Source organism: Cyrtonyx montezumae, unplaced genomic scaffold (assembly GCF_038088225.1).
Source record: "Cyrtonyx montezumae isolate F1298 unplaced genomic scaffold, pur_monq_1.0 scaffold_35, whole genome shotgun sequence".
Classification (NCBI taxonomy): domain Eukaryota; kingdom Metazoa; phylum Chordata; class Aves; order Galliformes; family Odontophoridae; genus Cyrtonyx; species Cyrtonyx montezumae.
The window spans coordinates 332348-350567 of NW_027072040.1; the positions used below are offsets into that span (position 1 = coordinate 332348).

General features: G+C 59.7%; 1 protein-coding gene across 4 annotated transcripts; it reads right to left on the minus strand.

The window, feature by feature from the left end:
- Window positions 1-7984: 7984 nt before the first annotated feature.
- On the minus strand, window positions 7985-17828 carry KIAA0513 (KIAA0513 ortholog). Of its 4 annotated transcripts, none has more exons than XM_065745397.1 (13): window positions 17748-17828; window positions 12907-13373; window positions 12542-12641; window positions 12316-12389; window positions 12158-12228; window positions 11494-11701; window positions 11063-11103; window positions 10853-10931; window positions 10562-10639; window positions 10125-10154; window positions 8520-8600; window positions 8160-8254; window positions 7985-8061 (listed from the first exon to the last, which is right to left on the minus strand). In XM_065745397.1, the coding sequence occupies exons 2-13, from the start codon at window positions 13230-13232 to the stop codon at window positions 8012-8014; spliced, it is 1233 nt and encodes a 410-aa protein (XP_065601469.1). In that variant the 5' UTR covers window positions 13233-13373; window positions 17748-17828; the 3' UTR covers window positions 7985-8011. The 4 variants fall into 4 exon arrangements, with proteins under 4 accessions (XP_065601469.1, XP_065601468.1, XP_065601467.1 ...); XM_065745396.1 differs by lacking the exon at window positions 17748-17828 and adding an exon at window positions 15238-15266; XM_065745395.1 differs by lacking the exon at window positions 17748-17828 and adding an exon at window positions 14567-14760.
- Between the last annotated feature and the right edge of the window lie 392 nt (window positions 17829-18220).

Genomic DNA, 18220 nt, shown 5'->3' on the forward strand with positions numbered 1-18220 from the left:
GCAGCAAATCAGCTTTTAATTGGAAATGAGCGCAGTAATCACTCCTGCCATCCCCATCCCCATTGCCTATGGCAGCAGGCAATTCCCAGCCCAGTTTTGGACACTGCAGTGTGAGCACACTCCATCACCCCTCCCCATTTCTCCAGCCCCAAGGACAAGCAGAAGCTCACAGAGAGGTCCCTTGGCCATCTCTGATGGCTGAACCCAACCCTTGCAGGCTGCAAGGAGTTACCCAAAGCTCAGGCAAAGAGCGAGGTAAAGAGCGGCCGAGACCACAACCCCCTAACAAGGTCCTGAGCAAATTCAAGCCAGATGTAGGGCCTTCCCATCAGGAAGCAATAAACACGCAGTCGCAATAAAGAGGGCTGCAAGTGCTCCCCGTAGTGCCTGTGTGCAGGGGGAGGGGGCTGAGCTCCCGCTGCCCTCAGCATCCTGAGGCAGAGATGCCCCATTTGTGCCATGCACCCCTGTGCCCTTTGAGGCTGCGGTTGGATCTTGCCTGAGACAGTGACTCTTCTCTGCTTCTCAATGCCCTTCGGGGGGGGAGGGAGGAAGTGGGGAATCTCAGCCTCTCACTCGCAGCATCTTTCGGTGCGTGGTACCTGGAGCTGTCCGCTGCATTTAAATGAGTGCAGATTACCCCCAGCACCGCCGCTTTCCCACGTGTATGTGGTCCTGTGATGCTGCACCGCGAGCTCCTCGCTCGCCCCCATGGGAACGAGAGAAGCTGGACAACATCCGAATGGGAGAGTGCTCGGCCAGGCTCAGCAGCCCCATGGGGGCAAATGGGGCGGACTCCCTTTTTCCTGAGCCTGGAGGTCTTCGTTCCCCCCCCCTTCCCCCGCCCCCCCCAGGCCCCAGCAGCTCCTCCCGACGCCGAGCCGTGCCTCGGAAGGCTGCACTCACCCCAGGCAGCTTTTTGCAAGCTGGTGCTTTGTAATCTGGCGATGCACAAACCGGGCAGCGCTCCAGCCCTCGGAGCTGTTTTGCATTTAGGCTTTGCTGGCTTTTAGCTACCGCATCCAGGGCAGAGGCAGGAGCCGTGCTCCCCGTCCCCAGCGGCTCTGCCCCTGCTGCATCACACCCAGGCTTTGCGGGCTGCTCAGGATCCCCGCAGCACCAGGGATGCCGTGATCCGTAGCAGCTCTGCTCCTCCACCCCACGGCCCATTGCATCCCTGAGGTCAGACTCAGGATCCTGGAGGGAAACCCCACTCCCACCCACGTTGTCTGGGCGATGGTTGTGGCAGCTCCCATCACTCCATCCCACCCCCATAGGGCAGAGGACGGCGGATGGGGGGGGAGTCACTTTCAGCCTCAACACTGCCATGTGCTCAGCATGGATTCTCATGGTGAGCATCCCCACCCCAGCACTGCCCCGCTCTCTCCAAGAGAATCAGAGCCCAGTGCTTCTGCCCCCCTCTTTCTCCCCTTACAGGCTGTTTTTCTCCCCCTCTCCTCCTTCCATCAAGCAGCAAATATGCTTTCAGAGCAATAAGACGGCTGTTCAGCCTTTGGAACAAATGTTCTCTGCCAGGCTTCGAGCACAGGGGCGGAGGGGGGACTCACACTGATTTAATGACAGTGATTTAAGCAATTTGATCCATTTTTATGGCGCATTTACAGTTAGGGAAAAAGGAAGGAAAAAAAAAAAAAGAGGAGAGGAGAGAGAGAGAAAGGCAGGAGTGGAACGGAGGCAGAAAGGTTGGGGAATGCACCCCAGCAGGCGCCTGCGGGGGGGAGTGAGGCTGCAAGCTGCTCCCAGCCCACTCTGCCAACACAGCCCCACCAGCTCCCATGCTGTACTCCCAGCTCCTGGGCTGCAGCTGAACCACAGCATCCCTGGGGTTGCATGGCACAAGCATCCCCCCCCCCCATCCCCTGCAATAGGGGACAGGATGGGGCAGCACCTCAGCTCGTGGGGGTGTAACCACCTGTGGTCCATAGTTTTATAGCGGGGTAATCACTACACCATGCAGGGGATTAGAGATTAACCCCACTTCAGCTCTTGTTGGTGTCAGGGAACACACTGCAGAGGCATTGCTGGGGTGTAACGGTGCGAGTGAGGCTTGCTGCGTGCCACAGGGTGCAGGTTGTGTGTCTCCAGAGCAGCAGTGGGCAGCACTGGTAGCTCCGTGGGCTCAGGCCACAATAGCTCAGGGTTGGGGGTTTCGTGTTAAGTGCCTATAAATTAAAAAAATAGAAAAATGGCAGGAGTGGGGGGGGGGGGGGAGAGAGATGTTGGGGAAAGAAAAGAGAGAGAAAAAAAATCCCAAACAGCAAACAAAATAAATCTTCCTACCCACGCCAAAACAGAGAGAAAATAGCCAGGGACATTGGAAGGGAAGCTGTTTATTATAGACGCGGGATGCGCTGCCAATTTCAGCAGTTGGACAATTTTCCTTTTTTTTTTTTTTTCTTTTTCAGCCCATAAATAGACACCCCCTGCTCCGGGGTGGGCTGCTCCTGCGGCTTGGCAGCCACTGTGGAAAATTGTCCCTGGATGGGGGGTGGGGGGAAGCTGCAGCAAAGCCCCCATCCCTGACCCCCCTGCGGCTCCTGCAAAGCGATGGAGCAGAGATCAGAGCCCCAAAATGGGTGAGCAGAGCCCCCACATCCCACTTGGGCTGGGGATGTGGGCACCCCGAAGCGGGGTCCCCTCAGGGCCGGGGCACGTTGGCCTCATGGCCATGTCCCCAGGATCCCCCTTTACCCTCTTTGCGGGAGAAAAATTGCATTTCCACTCAAATTTTCACTTTGGTGGCACGGAGCTTGGCTCAATTACCGCCTGCTGCTTCCGAGCTCTGCTTTGCATGAGAGGAGCAAGCAACAGAGAGCTTTCAATTATGAAACACTAACAGCCAGGAGTACAGATGTCAACCTAAAAAACCCCAATCCGAGGGGTCCTCTGAACCACCTCCTCTGCCCTAGTGCAGAGCAGACAGGGATATGGGGACTGTCCACGTGCTCAGTCCAAATTCAAGGCCACCAGAACCACACAGCATCACTTCGCCTGCCTGAAAGCTTGGCATCTAGCTTTGCACCTGAAGAATGGCTCTCTGACCTCAAGTGGCAGACAGACAGAGAAACAGACCCCCAGTTGCCTGCTCTCACTCCCGTTTCCTTCCCTTCCTTAAGCATCAAGCACCTCTCCAAGCCCTCCTACCCCCAGGCCCACCCCTCCCTGGCTGTGCTCTGCTATGGGGACTGCTCAGTGCCATAGTCCCTCATGCAGCCACCTGCACACCGTGCTGAGGGGACACTGCCAGCCCACGAGCAGCTGCCTTGGCTCTGCTTCAAGCAGCGTGGCATTTCAGTTCAGCTATTTTTAGGAAGCTGAGCACCCCGTCCCTGAAATACAGGGCTCGAGGAAAGCATCTTTGATGCATGACCTTGCAGCACCCTGGGGGCTGCAGCCACGTGAGTCCTGGTCTTTGGTGCAGAGCCAAGGGATGCTGTGCTGCTCCAGACAATGCCCCCACGGCCCCATATCCCCATTACTCTGTCTCCACAGCCACATATCCTCATGGCCCTATATCCTTGTGGTCACATATTCCCATGGCCCTACACCCCCACAACCCCATTGCTCCTTGTCCCCATATCCTCACGTCCATGTAACCCCACCCCCTCGTGCCCCCACATCCACATAACCCCGTGGCCCCATATCCCCCACGCACAGCCCCACAGCCTTCCCCTCTCCACCAGCAGGAGCTGACATCCGAGCACAACCCCCAGCCCCTCCACCATGCAGGTCACTCCCGGTTTCAATTATCACCTGCTGGAGCAGCAGCTGCCGAGTGTAGGGAACTCAAAGCAAAGTCAACAAGAGCTTGTTGTTTCAGCTGCTCGGGGCACGCCTTGCTTGCCCCCACCCCCACCCCCACCCCCACCCCACCGAGCGCTGGGGCCGGGCAGGTAAACGCTGCAGGAGCCATAGGGCAGGGAGCAAGCTTGCCAGCAATAAGGTTAAAAAAAAAAAGACCCACAAAGCCAGCAACTGCACAGAGGTTATCCGGGGGACAGAGCAAATAATTGGCGAGGCGAACAATGCATTTTAATTAAACCTCTGCAGGAAACGAGGGGAGGGAATCAAGTTAATTGCACGGAGCGGGAGCAGGAGATTAAAAACGCTCAGTGCTCGGATGGTGGTGGCTCCCATCCGCCTTCCCTGAGCAAAACAAGGCCACCCGGATGGGAACGGGGACACTGGGGACACAGCGGGGCGTGCGATGCTCAAAGCTGCGGGGTGGGTGCAGGCAGAGCCCGGCCACGAGGCACCTCCTGGGATCCAGTTGGGATCCATCCCATCCCAGGAGCCGGGCTCTGAGCCCCATCCAAGCCCCTACCAGCTCCCGTGCACACCCCCACGGCACGCAGGGCGTGGGGGGAGGCAGAGCTACCCACGCAGGGCACAGCACGCGTCCTCCGCACCGCTCCATCCGCTCAGCATCAGCACCAAAACGCATCCACCGAGGGAACCCGGAGCTGCTCAAGAGCTCGGACGAATGACAGCAATTAAAGAGAAGAAAGAAGCGCATCGACTTTCAGTACCGCAAACCTCAGGATGCATTTGATGTGTGTGCATGGCGGAGTGGAGGTGGGGGGAGGAGGGACACGTTTTGTAGGCACACTGAGCACGGCGCTTTGTGTTCTCGGTGGCACAGGCTGTCCCTGCAGGCAGCGGGTGCCACCAGGCTGGGACAGGCTGTCCCCGACCTCTGCAGCACGAGCACACGTGGTTCCGTGCCCTGAGAGGAGGTTTTCGTGCCCCGCTGGGAAATGAGAGCTTCAGAGCAGCGGAGGTCGAGAGCTTCTGGTTTTCCCTTGCAGCTGCAAGAGGAGAGCAGGCAGGAAAGCACCGCGCTCTGCTTAAATGCTTCGCTCCTGCTGCATGAGCGAGCTTTCCACCTGGGCGAGCACGAGTAACCAGCCAGAAAAACACGGCTGTTTTAGCACGGGCTGAGAATGCACATTGAGGGGAGGGGGCACGGCAGGATGCTGTCGATTGGAGCCGAGAGGCGAGTGCACACACACGCAGATCGCTGGGAGGTGGGTGCAAGCAGGTTCAGCATCCCCAGCAAATAAAGGGGCCAAAAAACCTGAACCCCCTCCTCTCCAGCACCGCTGGACCCCTCCCCTCCCCCCACCCGGGCTGGGATCTGGCATCCCTGCTGGGAGCAGAGGTGGGGACACGCTGGGACGAGGATGTGTGCAGCCGCCTGCAGGGAGCTGCCCCCTCCCGCTCCCCGCGTCACATCGCTGCCCTGCGCACTCATCGCTCGGAGCGTTTTAGCTGCCGTCACTGCCAGCAGACAGAGAGAGAGGAAAACAAGGAGGAAACGACAAAAAAAAAAAAAAAAGCACAAAGAGCTGCAGTGCCACCCAGGGCAGTTCACCCCTCTGCTCACAGCTGAGTGCCCTCTGGTGCAAAGACCCTCGAGCATCCCCTCTGCGAGGCCTGGGGGACCCAGGAGGGGCTGGATGCCAGCATCCATCTCCCCTTTTCCCTTCTTCAGTGAAGCTGTGCCCGCCCCACCAGCAGCCCTCCTCTGTTCATGCCCCCACCCACTCCCTGCGGGTGGGAAAGAGGAGTTGTCTTGTTGGCATTTCACAGGCAGAGGATGGAGAAGATGCCCTGGTGCAGAAGCAGCACAAGATCCTACATCCCACCCCTCTCCCTGGGGTGGCTGTATGGTGCTACTGGAGGGGAGAGAACGCACCCCATGGACCCCCAGTCCCGGTGGGGCTGTGCAGTGGAAGCTCTGCTACGTCCACGCATGAGAATAAGCCATCCCTGCACACAGCAGGGTCTGCTGGGGGGAGCAGCACGCAGCCCTGGCAGGAGCAGACAGGGATTTTCCAGCTGATCCGGCCCCCGCAGAGCACGTCCTGCTCCGCTCACAGCTGAGCCCGACAGCCACCAGGGAGCCAGGAGCGATGGGCATGGTGAAACCCTGCTGAAAGCGAGCTGGAAAGCATCCCCAGCAGCGACCTTGCCTGAACGCAGAGGCTTGGGCTGGGAGAGCAGAGCTAGAGGATGTGACTCACGTCTGGGATGCGGCCACGAAGGACAGATGTGTTGTCTCACTGTCCAGGGCTCTGTCTCTGCACGCTGTGGCTCCAGCTTGTCTCCCAGCCACCCCAAAGCAGGAGTGCTGGTTCCCTGCAGTACCCCTGTAGGGCAGGGATGTGGGTCAGAAAGGGAAAATAAAGATTATAATACATACACACTTCTTCTAAAATAAGCCATTTTCCTGTATGAGAACTTCCCAGTTTCAATTGCAAACCCTTCCCAGAAGGGCCAGTGCTGGAGTTCAGCCTTCTGAGCCTCAGAAGCTGTGTCTGCAGAGGGATGCTGACAGGGAAAGCACGGGGACTCACCCGTAACCCTCTAATAGGGCGGTTTGCGGGGATGCTCGGGGCCCACCGCAGCTCCAGGGCTGCACCAGCCCGACCTGAGCACTCTGCCCCAACGGAAGAATAAACGGGAGCGCCTCTGCCAGGATTTCTCCGTGCACAGCAGCGGGCAGGAGCTGCCAGCGCTGCAGTTCGCTCTGCAGACACACGGTGGGGCCTCGAAACCGAGTACCATCGCGCCCGGGTCCCGCCGACCTCGTTCCGGGTGTAACTTTGGGGTGCCGACCCTGCAAAGATCCCCCAACGTCGGAGAACGCATTGCCATGCCCATCAGCATCCCCAGGAGGAGCCCAGCATCCCCCCCAGGGGACGGGCAGCCCCGTTGCGGCAGGGGGTGGAGCCCTTTATATTTTGGGGGTAGGGCACTAAGCCCTCCAGCTGGGGTCAGAGCATCCCATGCCACTGAGAGCTGGTGCTCCAGTTTAAGCCATTGCTCCTCCAACACAGGGAACCAGCCCCAGCAGCTGCCCCTCACCACGCTGATTAAGGGTGCTATAGGTCTCCATCCCTTATAGGTCTCCATCCCATTGTGCACACAGCAGCCTGGAGGTGTTAGGGTGCACCTGCACTGCCCTAGCCCCACATTTTTCCCTATCAGGGGTTTATCACTGAGCAGGAGCAGCTGTCACAGGCCATGCCATGCCCTCTGCTTTTTCAGAGCTAATCAGCCCACACCCATGTTTTCCTAAGGAGAACTCCAGATAAGACCTCTCAGCACCCAGTGACCCAGGGACTGAATTTGTGCATTCCTGTGCCCCATTACTGCAGGAATTGGGCCCAGATGGGCCCCCCATGAGTGCTCCTAAGAGCTGTGTGCCCTAGAGGGAGTAACACTGGGCAGGGACACAGTGTGGCCATACGGACCCCAGGGATGTGAGCTCCTAATCCCCTCAGTCTCAGATGGAGGAACACAGAGAGCAATGAACACTGGGGGAGGAGGGGGGAACTGTAGGGAGAATATTTTGTCATTTATTTTTTAGAAAAATACACATGCAAATAATATATTCTTTAGGTTGAAGGGAGGAGGTGGGGACACAAACGGTGCTTCCTCCCCACACACAAGGCCCAACAACGAGCACAGGGCAGTTCCCCCCCTGGAGGCAAAGCCACCCAGTGCCACCCCAATACACAACCCACAGCCCAGTGAAAGCAGAGCATCCCACTGTGCCCTGCATCCCCATCCCACATTCCCCCCCCTCCCCAGCCAGCCTGCAAACACAGGGGGAGCAGCAGCAGCGACTGCTCTGATTTTTCAGCTCGCTTTTTTTTTTCTTGCATTTTCTTGTTGCTTTAAAGTGGCAGAACACACTGCCAGGTCTGTCTGCCCTGGAAGTACAGCCAGGATGCTCCGGTGAGGGATGGGGCTGTTGGCTCCTATTTCTATGGGCTGCTCCACGGCTCAGCTCTGAAGTTTGGCAGATGGTCATGCGGGTGTAAGGCAGCTCCACACGTGTGTGTGTGTGTGTGTGTGTGTGTGTGTGTGTGTGTGTGTGTGTGTGTGTGTGTGTGTTCAGGTGGTTTTGAGCAGCCCAGCTTAGTTCTGGGGGGCAGCTTGCCCTCCCCACCTGCTCTGGGGTCGCCGTCTCGCCGTGCCGTTACTCGGTGGCCATCTGCTCGATGTGGTCACTGAGCAGCTTGTATTGCTCTGCAAAGGGAGAGGGGGAAGCAATGCTTGGGCGTGAAGGTGGTGAAGGGGGTGAGCATCGCATCCCCACCCCATCCCACCCCCCCCTCTGGCCCCACCTTCATCCAAATTGCCAATGGTCGCCTGCTTCTTGAGGAAGTCGCTGCAGAGCTTCTTGGTGAGGCCGAATGCCAGCATGTTGTGGATGAAGGTGCTGAGGAAGGACAGAGGGGCTCTTGGTGAAGGCAGGAAAAGACGCCCCCCCCCCTTCTCCTCCTATTCCTCCTCCCCTCCCGCCCCCCCCTCTTCCTCCCCCTTTGTGGCAGGCGATGCTCGGATGTGGGACTGCACTGGGATGCAGCAGTGCTGGTATTTGCAATGAAAAGGGCAGAAGCAAGCCCTGGGGGTCCTCTGCCTGTTTCCCCAGCAGAGGGGACATCTCCAGTATGGCACGTGGGGTCCCAGCACGCCTGGCTCACCCCAGCTGCCCGAAGGTGATGTTCTCATTGAAGCGCAGGCTGTCGTCCCGCTCCTCCTGTGTCATGTGGCACCACTTCTCCCTGCAAGGCACGAGCCCACATGGCATCACCAAACCCTCCCAGCAAGAGATACCCTGGGAAAAAGCCTTCTACCACCAAAAAACTGCCCTCATCTCACACCTCACCTTCGGAGCCCTCCTTTTGGAATAAGCTTGCCTCTCCCAGGGCTGCCCCATCCCGATGGGGCTGTGCTGGAGCATCCCCACCTCCAAGCACCTCCCTGCCTGCTGCATGAGGGCCCGCAGCTCCTGGAGCCCCCCCCCCAGCAGTGCGTGAGGGTTCTCCTTCCCCTTCCCAACCCCAAACCACAGCACTGTGCTCAAGGATGCCCCAGCTCCCCCCACCCCATACCCCGGCAATGCAACCGGAGCACAGCTGTGGCAGGATGGGGCTCAAAGCTCAAGAGCTCTGCAACCAGCTCTAGGTGGTGGCACGAGTCCCACCCGTGGGACTTCAGGAATAAAGTCACGCTGGGCAGGACAGGAGTGTCACTGCAGCAGTGAGCAGTGCTGGGGGAGCTCAGTGCATGCACACCGGGGAGAAGTGCAGCTCCAGGATGAAGCCAGCCCCCTTCTGAGAGGTCACAGCCAAAGGTGAGAGGAAAGGCAAGGAGAAAGGGACAGGAAGAAGAGAAATATCCATATGGAGGAGAAGGAAGAGGAGAAGAGCAGGGTTGCAGCGGGATGTGGTGCTGGGCAGAGCTCGGGGTGGTTAGCTCAGACCCAGAGAGCTGAAACGTGATGAGGATGAGAGCTCCGTGGGAAGGAGCCCACTGATCATGAGAAATTCGATGCTTGTGGCTGGGTGCTCTGCCCAGACCCTCAGGCTCAGTGGGGGCAGAGGCAGGGCTCCTCCCTTTCCTCCTGCTGCAGGCTGATGCTCCACCCGAGCAAAACAAAGTTCTCCTTACCCACGAGAATGATTTATGGCCAAGACTCCAAGAGCCCTCACCTCTTGGTCTGAGCCTCAGCTGGAGAGCTTTGCTCCCCGGTTGGACATGCCACGCTCCTGCAGGAGGGAGCACGCCCAAATCCCAGCACCACTGACCCATCTGGGGCTTTGCATCCAGGGAGGATGCACTGGCAGTTATAATGATGCAGCCCCTGTTTGCAGCTTGCTTTTGATATAGCACAGAGGTGCAACAAAATAAAGGAGCAGATCTTCCGACTGCAAATGTTCCTTCCACTCCCCAAAGCAGCAACCAGCAGCAGCAGCAAGCAGGAAGGACAGCAGAGGGTGATGCATTCTGCACACACAGACCCAGTTCATGTCCCAAACCTGCCCAGGACACAGCCCCATCCCCCAGCAGCTCCGTGTCCCATTCCCACCACACCATGCTGCAGAGGGCCAGGACTCTTTCAGCAAAGCAGCATTAATGGGAAAAGCAATCTGTTCCTTTGCAGGAGCTCTGCGTGATGCACAAATCTCATGCATCCACTGCTCCCCGGTGTGGAAAAAGCACACGTGGGGCCCCACAGGCAGAGTTTGGGGCTGAAGGGAGCCCCTGGCAGGTGATGCGAGGGAGGGATGCGGACAGACACACACCTCTTCTCCTCTTCCTCCCCAGCGTTCCCTCTGGAGCGGCAGCAGACACGGGGCCGACAAAAGTCACACGGGACAGATCATGCAAGAGAGGTGGATGGAGGGAGAGGGGGAGAAGGACGGACAGGAGGAGGATGTTAGAGGCAGAGAGAGGGAAAAAGAGAGAGAAAAAGAGGAATTTAGTGACACCACCTCCCCCCCCCTCTCCACCCTCCCCCTCCGAGATGCTGGGAGCGTTCGTTAGTCGGGCTCAGCCATCAGAGTAATTGGGAACGGCACCCGGAGCAGAGAGCAGCTGCCCATGGCGTATGTCCTTGCGAGACATTTGCTGCTGCTCATTTGGGGCTTAAACAAAGCAAACGTGGTTACGGTGGCCTGAAGAGGCGAAACGAGAGGGGAAACGGTCGTGCTCCCCAAACTGAGGAGGAGGAGGGTCCTACCTGGTGGGGGGGGAGCGCTTCCTGCGCTCGCAGTGCACGGCGTCGAAGAAGGCGGCGTTCCAGAAGCGCAGGTTGTGCCTATGGGGCAGGGATGTGGCTCAGAGGTGGTCCCCATCCCGTGTCCCCTCCCCCCCCCCCCCACCTGCAGCTGGGAGGTGGTCCAGTGGGGGTAAATGAGGGCTTCGTGTTAAATTGCTGCTACGCTGCGGGGATCCTACGCTGCCCCCCACCCCACTCCCAGCCCCACGCAGTGCGTGGGCAAGTGGGCAAACCCCATCAGCCCGGCGTTACCAGATGGGCTGCTGCTTGAGGTGCATGTACAGGTAGATCTTCTCTCCTTTCTTCTCCTCCTCCGGGCTCTGCACGGAAACTGCGGGGACACACAGTGACACTGGGAGCTCCCACTGCTCCCCCCAACCTCACAGCTCCAGCACTGCTTCCACCCCGAGCTCCTTCCCCACGGTCACCTTTGCCTGAATTAGCAATGCTGGCTCCACTCACCTGTCTTCTTCAGCTTCTCCTTTGGCTTGTCCTCACCTTCACTGTGGCATGGAAATCAGCGTTAGCTCCCGAGAAGAGCGGTGACAGCCAGAACAACACCATCCAGACCCCTTGGCAACGGAATTCCCATATGAAATGTTGCTCCCAGAGCCATCCCCAGAGCCAGAAAAGCAGACAGGAGATGGCAGTGCCCATCCCATGGGCTGGACCCACTCAGAAGACCACAGAGTGGTGGCAGCACCTCCTGGTACCGTTATCTCCACCCCCAGGGTTACACGGGTTAGAGTCATAGGAGCCTGCAGCACAGAGCACAGGGACAGGCCAGGAGCCATCTTCCCATGGCCATGACAACCCCACCTCTCCTCCATCCCTACGCCAGGTGGATCTGGCACCATCAGCTCTCCCTGCCCACCCGACACAGCGGTACCCACTCGCTCCTTTTGGCTGCAGGACCCTTCAGTTTGGTCTCCAGGCCCCCAAAGAAGCCCTTGACGTTCTCTGTCTTGGCCGATGTGTTTTTCAGCAGCCGCTCTGCAATGTCCTTCTTCTCTGCCAGCCAGCTGTTGGCCGACTTCAGGTACGAGTCGATGCTGCCCGTGGGCTTCTCCTTGGCCTCCAGGGGCAGCGCGTGGGTCTTCCCTGTGGGTGACACCCCCAGAGCTCAGCCGGCCCCATGGCTCCGGGAACCAGCTCTGAGCAGTGTTACCAAGACAAGGAACCAGAGAGAAACCCTCCCCGTTCTAATTCTTGTGGGTTTTGGATAGGAAATCCAGCTTGCTGTGGGGGAGTGGCCTCCACACAACAGGGAGCGAGGTATTTCTGATGTCCCCAGGGCTGGGGAACATCTGGAGGTCACTGCATACCCGCAGCAAGAAGCAAGGACAACCCAACCCAGCATGGCTCTGGAACCACAGAGGTTCTTTTCTAGTTGGTGTCAGGGTCAGCCAAGTTTAAACTCAGCTCAGGACCCCAAATATCACCCATGCAGTCAGCACGGACAGCACCAAGCTCAGAGCCATTCCCGTGCACAACATCTGCACGCAGAGCACTTCACCCCCAGCACAATCAGAGCCCAAAGCTGCAGGTGCCCCTTACCGATGTAGTAGTACGTGAAACACATGGTCATGAGGTTCTTGGCAGGGCTGAAGTCATCCATCTGGTGACACCTGATGGGGGGAGGGCTCAGTGAGGACCCCAGCGAAGCAGCAGCCTCATGCTCACTGCAGCAGCAAGCCAAACCCTCCGACACTTACTCAAACAGCACCAGGGCAAAGGACTGCATCAGGCGGTAGAAGGTCTGCTCCGACACACACTTGGAGTTGCAGCGCTGCAGGCACAAACCCAGGGGTCGGGTTATTGGGGGAATTCTCTCCCTTATCACAGTGTATATCTGCCCTCAGATGCCCTGTGTGCTCTCTTCCCACACACCCCAGTGCCCAATGCTCCATCCCACCCTCCATCCCCAGAGCAGACGCTCACCTGTGCGCTCACGTATCTGGCGAACCACTCCCTGCCCTTCCCATCCTCACCGCTGCACAGCTCCCCGAACCTCGCCTTCTCCTCCTGCTCCAGATCCTCCCTGCAGTGGAGGAATTGGGAAACAAAACACCATTAAAGCTGAGGAATCCCCTCCAGATCCCGGGCGATGCGGTGCCGGCCCCAGCTCCACGCAGGGATGCTGCGGTCGCATCCTTTCAGCCCTCCTCCAGCTCCCACCGCTGTTTTTGTTCCTCAGAAAGGGGGAGGGAGAAGGGAGAAGAAGCAGCAGCTGAGTGGCAGAGGCAGACACTGAGCCCCGGCAGCATCCGAGCCCCGACAGCATCCGTCATGCCCGGGCTTCTCACCCCCCAGTGAAGATCTTCTCCACGTAGTGCCGCACGAAGTCCCGGCGCTCGGATGCTGCCTGATCCCTGGCCGAGCCGGTGCTGTGATTGGAGGAGAAGGATTCGCCCGAGGAGGAGCGGCGGTGACCCCAGTGCGCGGGGGACTCGCCCATGTCGTTCTCGCTGTCCGCTGACTCGGTGACATCGCTCTCCTCCGCTGCCACCTCCTCCGAGTGCCCGTTGTCGCTGGGGATGGATGGAGGAGAGGGCTCCGAGGGGGCACGGGTGGGCTCTTCAGTGCCAAAATCGATGAGGTTCCCAACGGGGACATCCGGGGGGGCCTCCATGGCTCTGTGGGGCGTGCAGGGTCCTGATGGGTGCTCGTCTCTCAGTGCGGCATCGGGGCCATTCCCGATGAGGAACCAGGGGGAAGGGGATGGCTACGGCAGGTGGGGCTGTGTGCTGGGGGACCGGCTGTCATAGGGCATCTGGAAGACAAGAGGAAGGACAGGGTGACATCAGCGCCCGCATGGTGGCCAGCAGCAGTTGCTGCTCCCCGTCAGACACGTCAGTACGCAAAGCCACGCAGAGCTGGCACACTGTCTGTGTCCTTCGAGAGGGTTTCTGGCCCCTTATAGCCCAGAAGAGCTCCGTGTGCCACATTCGGGGTGTGACACCACCCAGGCTGACGGGTGACCATCCCCAAAACCTCATTTCTGGAGAAGCATCCCCTCCCTGGCACCAGCACCGTGTCCCCATGCATTCACCTGGACCCAGGTCCCGAGGAGAGCCCCAAGGACGCTGCTGCAGCCACCGGGATCACCAGGCAGCTCAGTGCCCTGCAGTGCAGAGGGACTGCTGAACGCTCCCAGCTGGCTGTGTGCCCTCTGCGGGGCTCCATCCATCCCAACCCAGCTCATCCCCGAGCATCCCAGGCAGTGCTGGGGCTGGAGGCAAGCCAGGATGCACAGCACGGACCCGCAGCCAGCCGCGCTATGCGGCACGGGCTCCTCCTGCAGCCTTGCCTTGCTCATCCCCTGCACTGCCACGCAGAGGGGGGTCCCCAAGCCCTGTCCCACGTGCTTTGCTCTACGACGCAGCAATCCAGCTGCGTGCCAGCATCCCTCGTGTCACCATCCACGTACACGCAGCGATCCCTCCAAGGGAGAGACTTTGGGGTGCGAGACCCTGAAACTCAGGGTGGGAACCTGCCAGACCTGCTGCTCTTTCAGTAGGAAAATAGGATGTCTGCGTGGGGGGGGGACCTCGCACGGACTGCTCGGCAGTGAGAGCTTTCAGGAGGGGAAGGAAAAGGAGGAGCTTTCCTGAGAGGAGAGGAAGCCCTGCCCCTGTTCAAGGGGGGTTGGGGGGGGGGGGTTACAGCTTTGGGAAATGGGAAAGGGATGGGGAACAGAGCACAGAGAGCCAGCCGTGGGGATGCTGCTGTGGGGAAGGGAAAGGCGAAACGAAACCTCCTGGCCCCCAGCCCGCATCGCCCTGCACGGGGCTGTCCCAAAGGTGCACAAAAGCACCGAGGGCACAAAGCTGTGCTCCTGCCAAGGGATTGCTCCGTGCACCGCAGGGAACGGCCTGTTTGCTCCGTGGGAACTGGTCGGTCCTGTCCCCGCTGTCCCCCCCCCCCCTCCCCCCCCCCCCCTCAGCTCCGAGTGGGGACGCTCACCTCCATCCGGCACCGCAGCCCTGCACCCAGCTCTCCTCCCGGAGCGTCTTTCAGCACCCTGAGCTCCTTGCTGCCTCAGAGCTGGGAATGACGAGAGCTGCTCCCAGCGTCCTCGACCCCGCAGGGACGCGCTCTGCTCTATCCGGGTTTAACCCAGCCGTGTCCTCGCTGACGACGGCGTGCCCCAGTGCTGGGACGTCCCAACCCTCCCAGCCTAACAAAAGCAAGCTGTGGCTGTCTGCTTCATCCCCCCCCCCCCCCCCAACCCCCCCCCTCCTCCCTTCCCCTCTCCAAAGCGCTGCAATGTGAAATGCTGAGACCTCCCGCACTCATCGCACGTCAGCGGCACCGGCGTTTTGGGGCCACCGCAGAGCACGAGGACCGGAGAGGCTGCGGGAGAACTGCGGCCCAGATCCCAACTCCGCTGCTTTGCACAGAGAGAGGTCCTCCCCCCCCATCCCCCCCCCCCCCCCCCTTCATCCCGCAGCCCCGTGTTTGTAGCCCGGCAACGCGTCGTGCCGATGGAGGAGCGCACCCACGGAGCCCAGGGAGGGGGAGGAGGATGGATGGAGCCCCCACCCGAGCCCTACCGCCCTCGCGTGGGGTCACGGGGCGGCTTTCCCCCTCCTCCTCTCCATTCCCACCTCCACTTTGCATCCCCAGCGCTTTACCTGCACCCAGCGGCCGTCACGCCGCGTCGTTTCGCTCTGGAAAGGGAGGGGGGGAGGGGGGGGGGGGAACGGCAAAGGGGGATGGATTGATGGATGGAGGGAGGGAGGAAAGGAAGGAGGGAGCAGGGATGGGTGACAGCGCGGGGACAACGCGATCCCTCCCTCCGGAGCTCACGTCCCCCCCCAACCCCCCCCTCGCTGCCCACGCAGGCGGTGCGCAGCAGCTGCGGCGCTGGGAGGAAGAGGAAGGAAAAAAGGCCTTTGTGCAATTTCGCCACGGTTGGCGGCTCTCCCCCCCCCCCCCCCCCCCGCTCCCCCCTCCTCCCCCGCCGCGCACAATCGCTGCGAGCACCCCCTCCCCGCGCTCCCCTCCTCCCCCCCCCCTTGCAAAGCGTGATGCAAAATCCCTCCCCGTCCCTCCAGGGGGGTTTTCCCAGCTTTCTTCTGCTGCTTTTGGTAATTTTGGGAGACCTGATTGCGTTACCTGCAATAATAAAAGAGCAGTTGGAGTGCAAAAGAGCAAAGCCCCGAGGGGGGTGGGGGGGGAACATGAGACCCCAGGGAGGACTGGCTCCAATGGGATGTTGCATACCCGAGGTGTGTGTGGGGGGGATTTGGGGAATTTATAAAGCCCTATGCACCTGCACAGCACCCGGGGTCCCATTTAACCCCCCCAACCCCACTCCTGCATCAGACCTACCCAAGGCCAAAGCAGAGCCCCCCATTCCCGCAGCAGGGACCCACGGAGGGGGGAGGGGCAACGCTGTGGCTGTGACAAAATCCGGGCTCAGCGGGAAGCCGAGAGCATCTCTAATTGACGGTGTGCTGAGGATGATTGTTGTAATTAACTCCGATGTCAGGAACTGCAAGTGACATGTAAAAGCACAGCCCAGTTCCCGAATTCTTTATATAACGGCATCAGGGGGGGCTTTACTGCCTGCCCCCCTGCCTGCTCCTGCTGCATTGCTTTCCATGGGGTGCTTATAGGGATCCCATGGGCACTCAGAGACCCAGGGGTGCCTGCAGGGATCCTACAGGTACCTAAAAACCTCAGTGTGCTTACAGGGATCCTATGGGAATCCACAAACCTTGTATGGATCCCATGGGTACCTATAGACTGAAGGATGTCTGTATGGATCCCATGGGTACCCAGAGACTTTGGGGCTCCTGTAGGGATCCTATGGGTACCCACAGACCCTGGGGTGCTCACAGGTTTGGGTGCAGTGAACCACTCCACCCCCATGTTTTGCAGATGAAGGCCCTGGGGGGGGGTGCTGTGGCTGTCACCCACCAGAAGTGCCCTATTTTCCTCCCATTTCTTTTGTGGAAGGGGTTATTGAGCAATTTTTACTCCACGCCCACAAGCAAAACACAGCACGGGGCAGCAGGGCTGTGCAGTGTACAAGGGAAGGTGGTGACAGCTCCAGAAAGCAGCCAAGGTCTCAGGGGCAGGAGGATGTGATGCAAAATCCTTCTGCAGGGACTGGGACAGAGTGAACACGGGAGGAACACAGACAGCGTGCCAGCACCGACAGCATCTGTGCTGCCAAAATGCCCCAGAGCTGCAAACTGCGTGGGGCCAGGCCTCTGTGTGCTCATCCAGGTAGGGACCTGATCCTGCAGAGCTGTCTCTGCCCTCTGTCCCCTCTGTCCCCAGGCACTCAGCACCTCCCAGCAGAGCCCTCCGCCCCAATGCAATGCAACACTGCATTGCAAAACCACGCGTCCTTGTGACACTCGAGCCACCTCCGCAAGCTGTCCTTCCAGACGGGCCCTCTGCAAATCCCTCCTAATCCAATCTATTTAGTGGCATTAAGCCACACCTTCCCAAGCCCTCTAATGGCAAAACAGTTGGGAAAATCCTCTAGGTTCCTTATTCCTGGGGAGCTCAACCCGCAGCTGAGCGCAGCACGGCCGTGCAGCATTGCCCCTGGGCACTGCAATCTGTGCATGCAAGGAGGAGCAGAGCAGCTGCTCGTATTGCCTTGGTGCAGGGCTGCAGATGGCTGAGCTGCACTGTGCCTGCACGAAAGCAGGAGGTCTGTGCATGAGCTGCATTTGCACCGTTGCGATGCAACAGTGCGCAGGATCCGTCCTGCTGGGATGGACGAGGAGCAAACGCAGAGCACAAAGGTCTGAGTTCAGCACTCTGCTCTCACCGTGTGACGGCAGCAGGGAGGATCCCAGCAGTGGGATACGCCTCTGCTGAGCAAACCCGACGCTGGGACGTGCCACGGGTGCTGGCGGGGTCCACAAAGCCGGGCTGTGTGTGTCTGTGAAATGCCCATCCCTGAGGAGCGCGGGGAGCCCTGCCATCAGCACGAGGTGCACGCAGAGCTCCGGTGTTGGATACCCAATAAAAGATGAAGACAAACAGGAAATAGCTCCATCAGCACAGAGCTGCATCCCTAACTGAACGTCCGAGGTTGTGAGCTCCATACCCGACAAGAAGAGAAAAGCCCCCACCCCAGGACTGCCCCCAGAGCCCCACACCGGGATCTGCTCTTTACCTGGAAGCACATCCCTGAGCTGCTCCCTCCTGCGGGCACAAAGCGGTGTCCCCGACGTCCCAGGCTGTGCAGAGCCCACGTCACAGGGCCACTCCTGCCACCACTGCAGAGAGGGACTGAAGAAAGAACCGAAAGAAAGCAAACAGGGCGGGCACTGACGCAGCCGCCGGTGGCTCTTTTCCACCTCTGCAGGTGCCAGCCCTGCTGCACATCGCTGCTAGGAGCTCAGGGACACGGCCACCTCTCTGCCAGCCCCGTGCCACCAAGGAGCTGCAGAGCCCTGGTGCCGTCCTTGTGTCACCAAGGGGGGTGAGGACAGCGGGTGCTGCCCCCGTGCCATCACAAATGCCATGTGCAAAATCAATAGCACGGCGCTGGTGCTGCAGCCGAGCGGAGCTCACAGCTGTCATCACCTCACTGTGAAACAGCTGGAAGCAGCCCCACATCTGGATCCTGCAGCGTGAGCCTGCTGT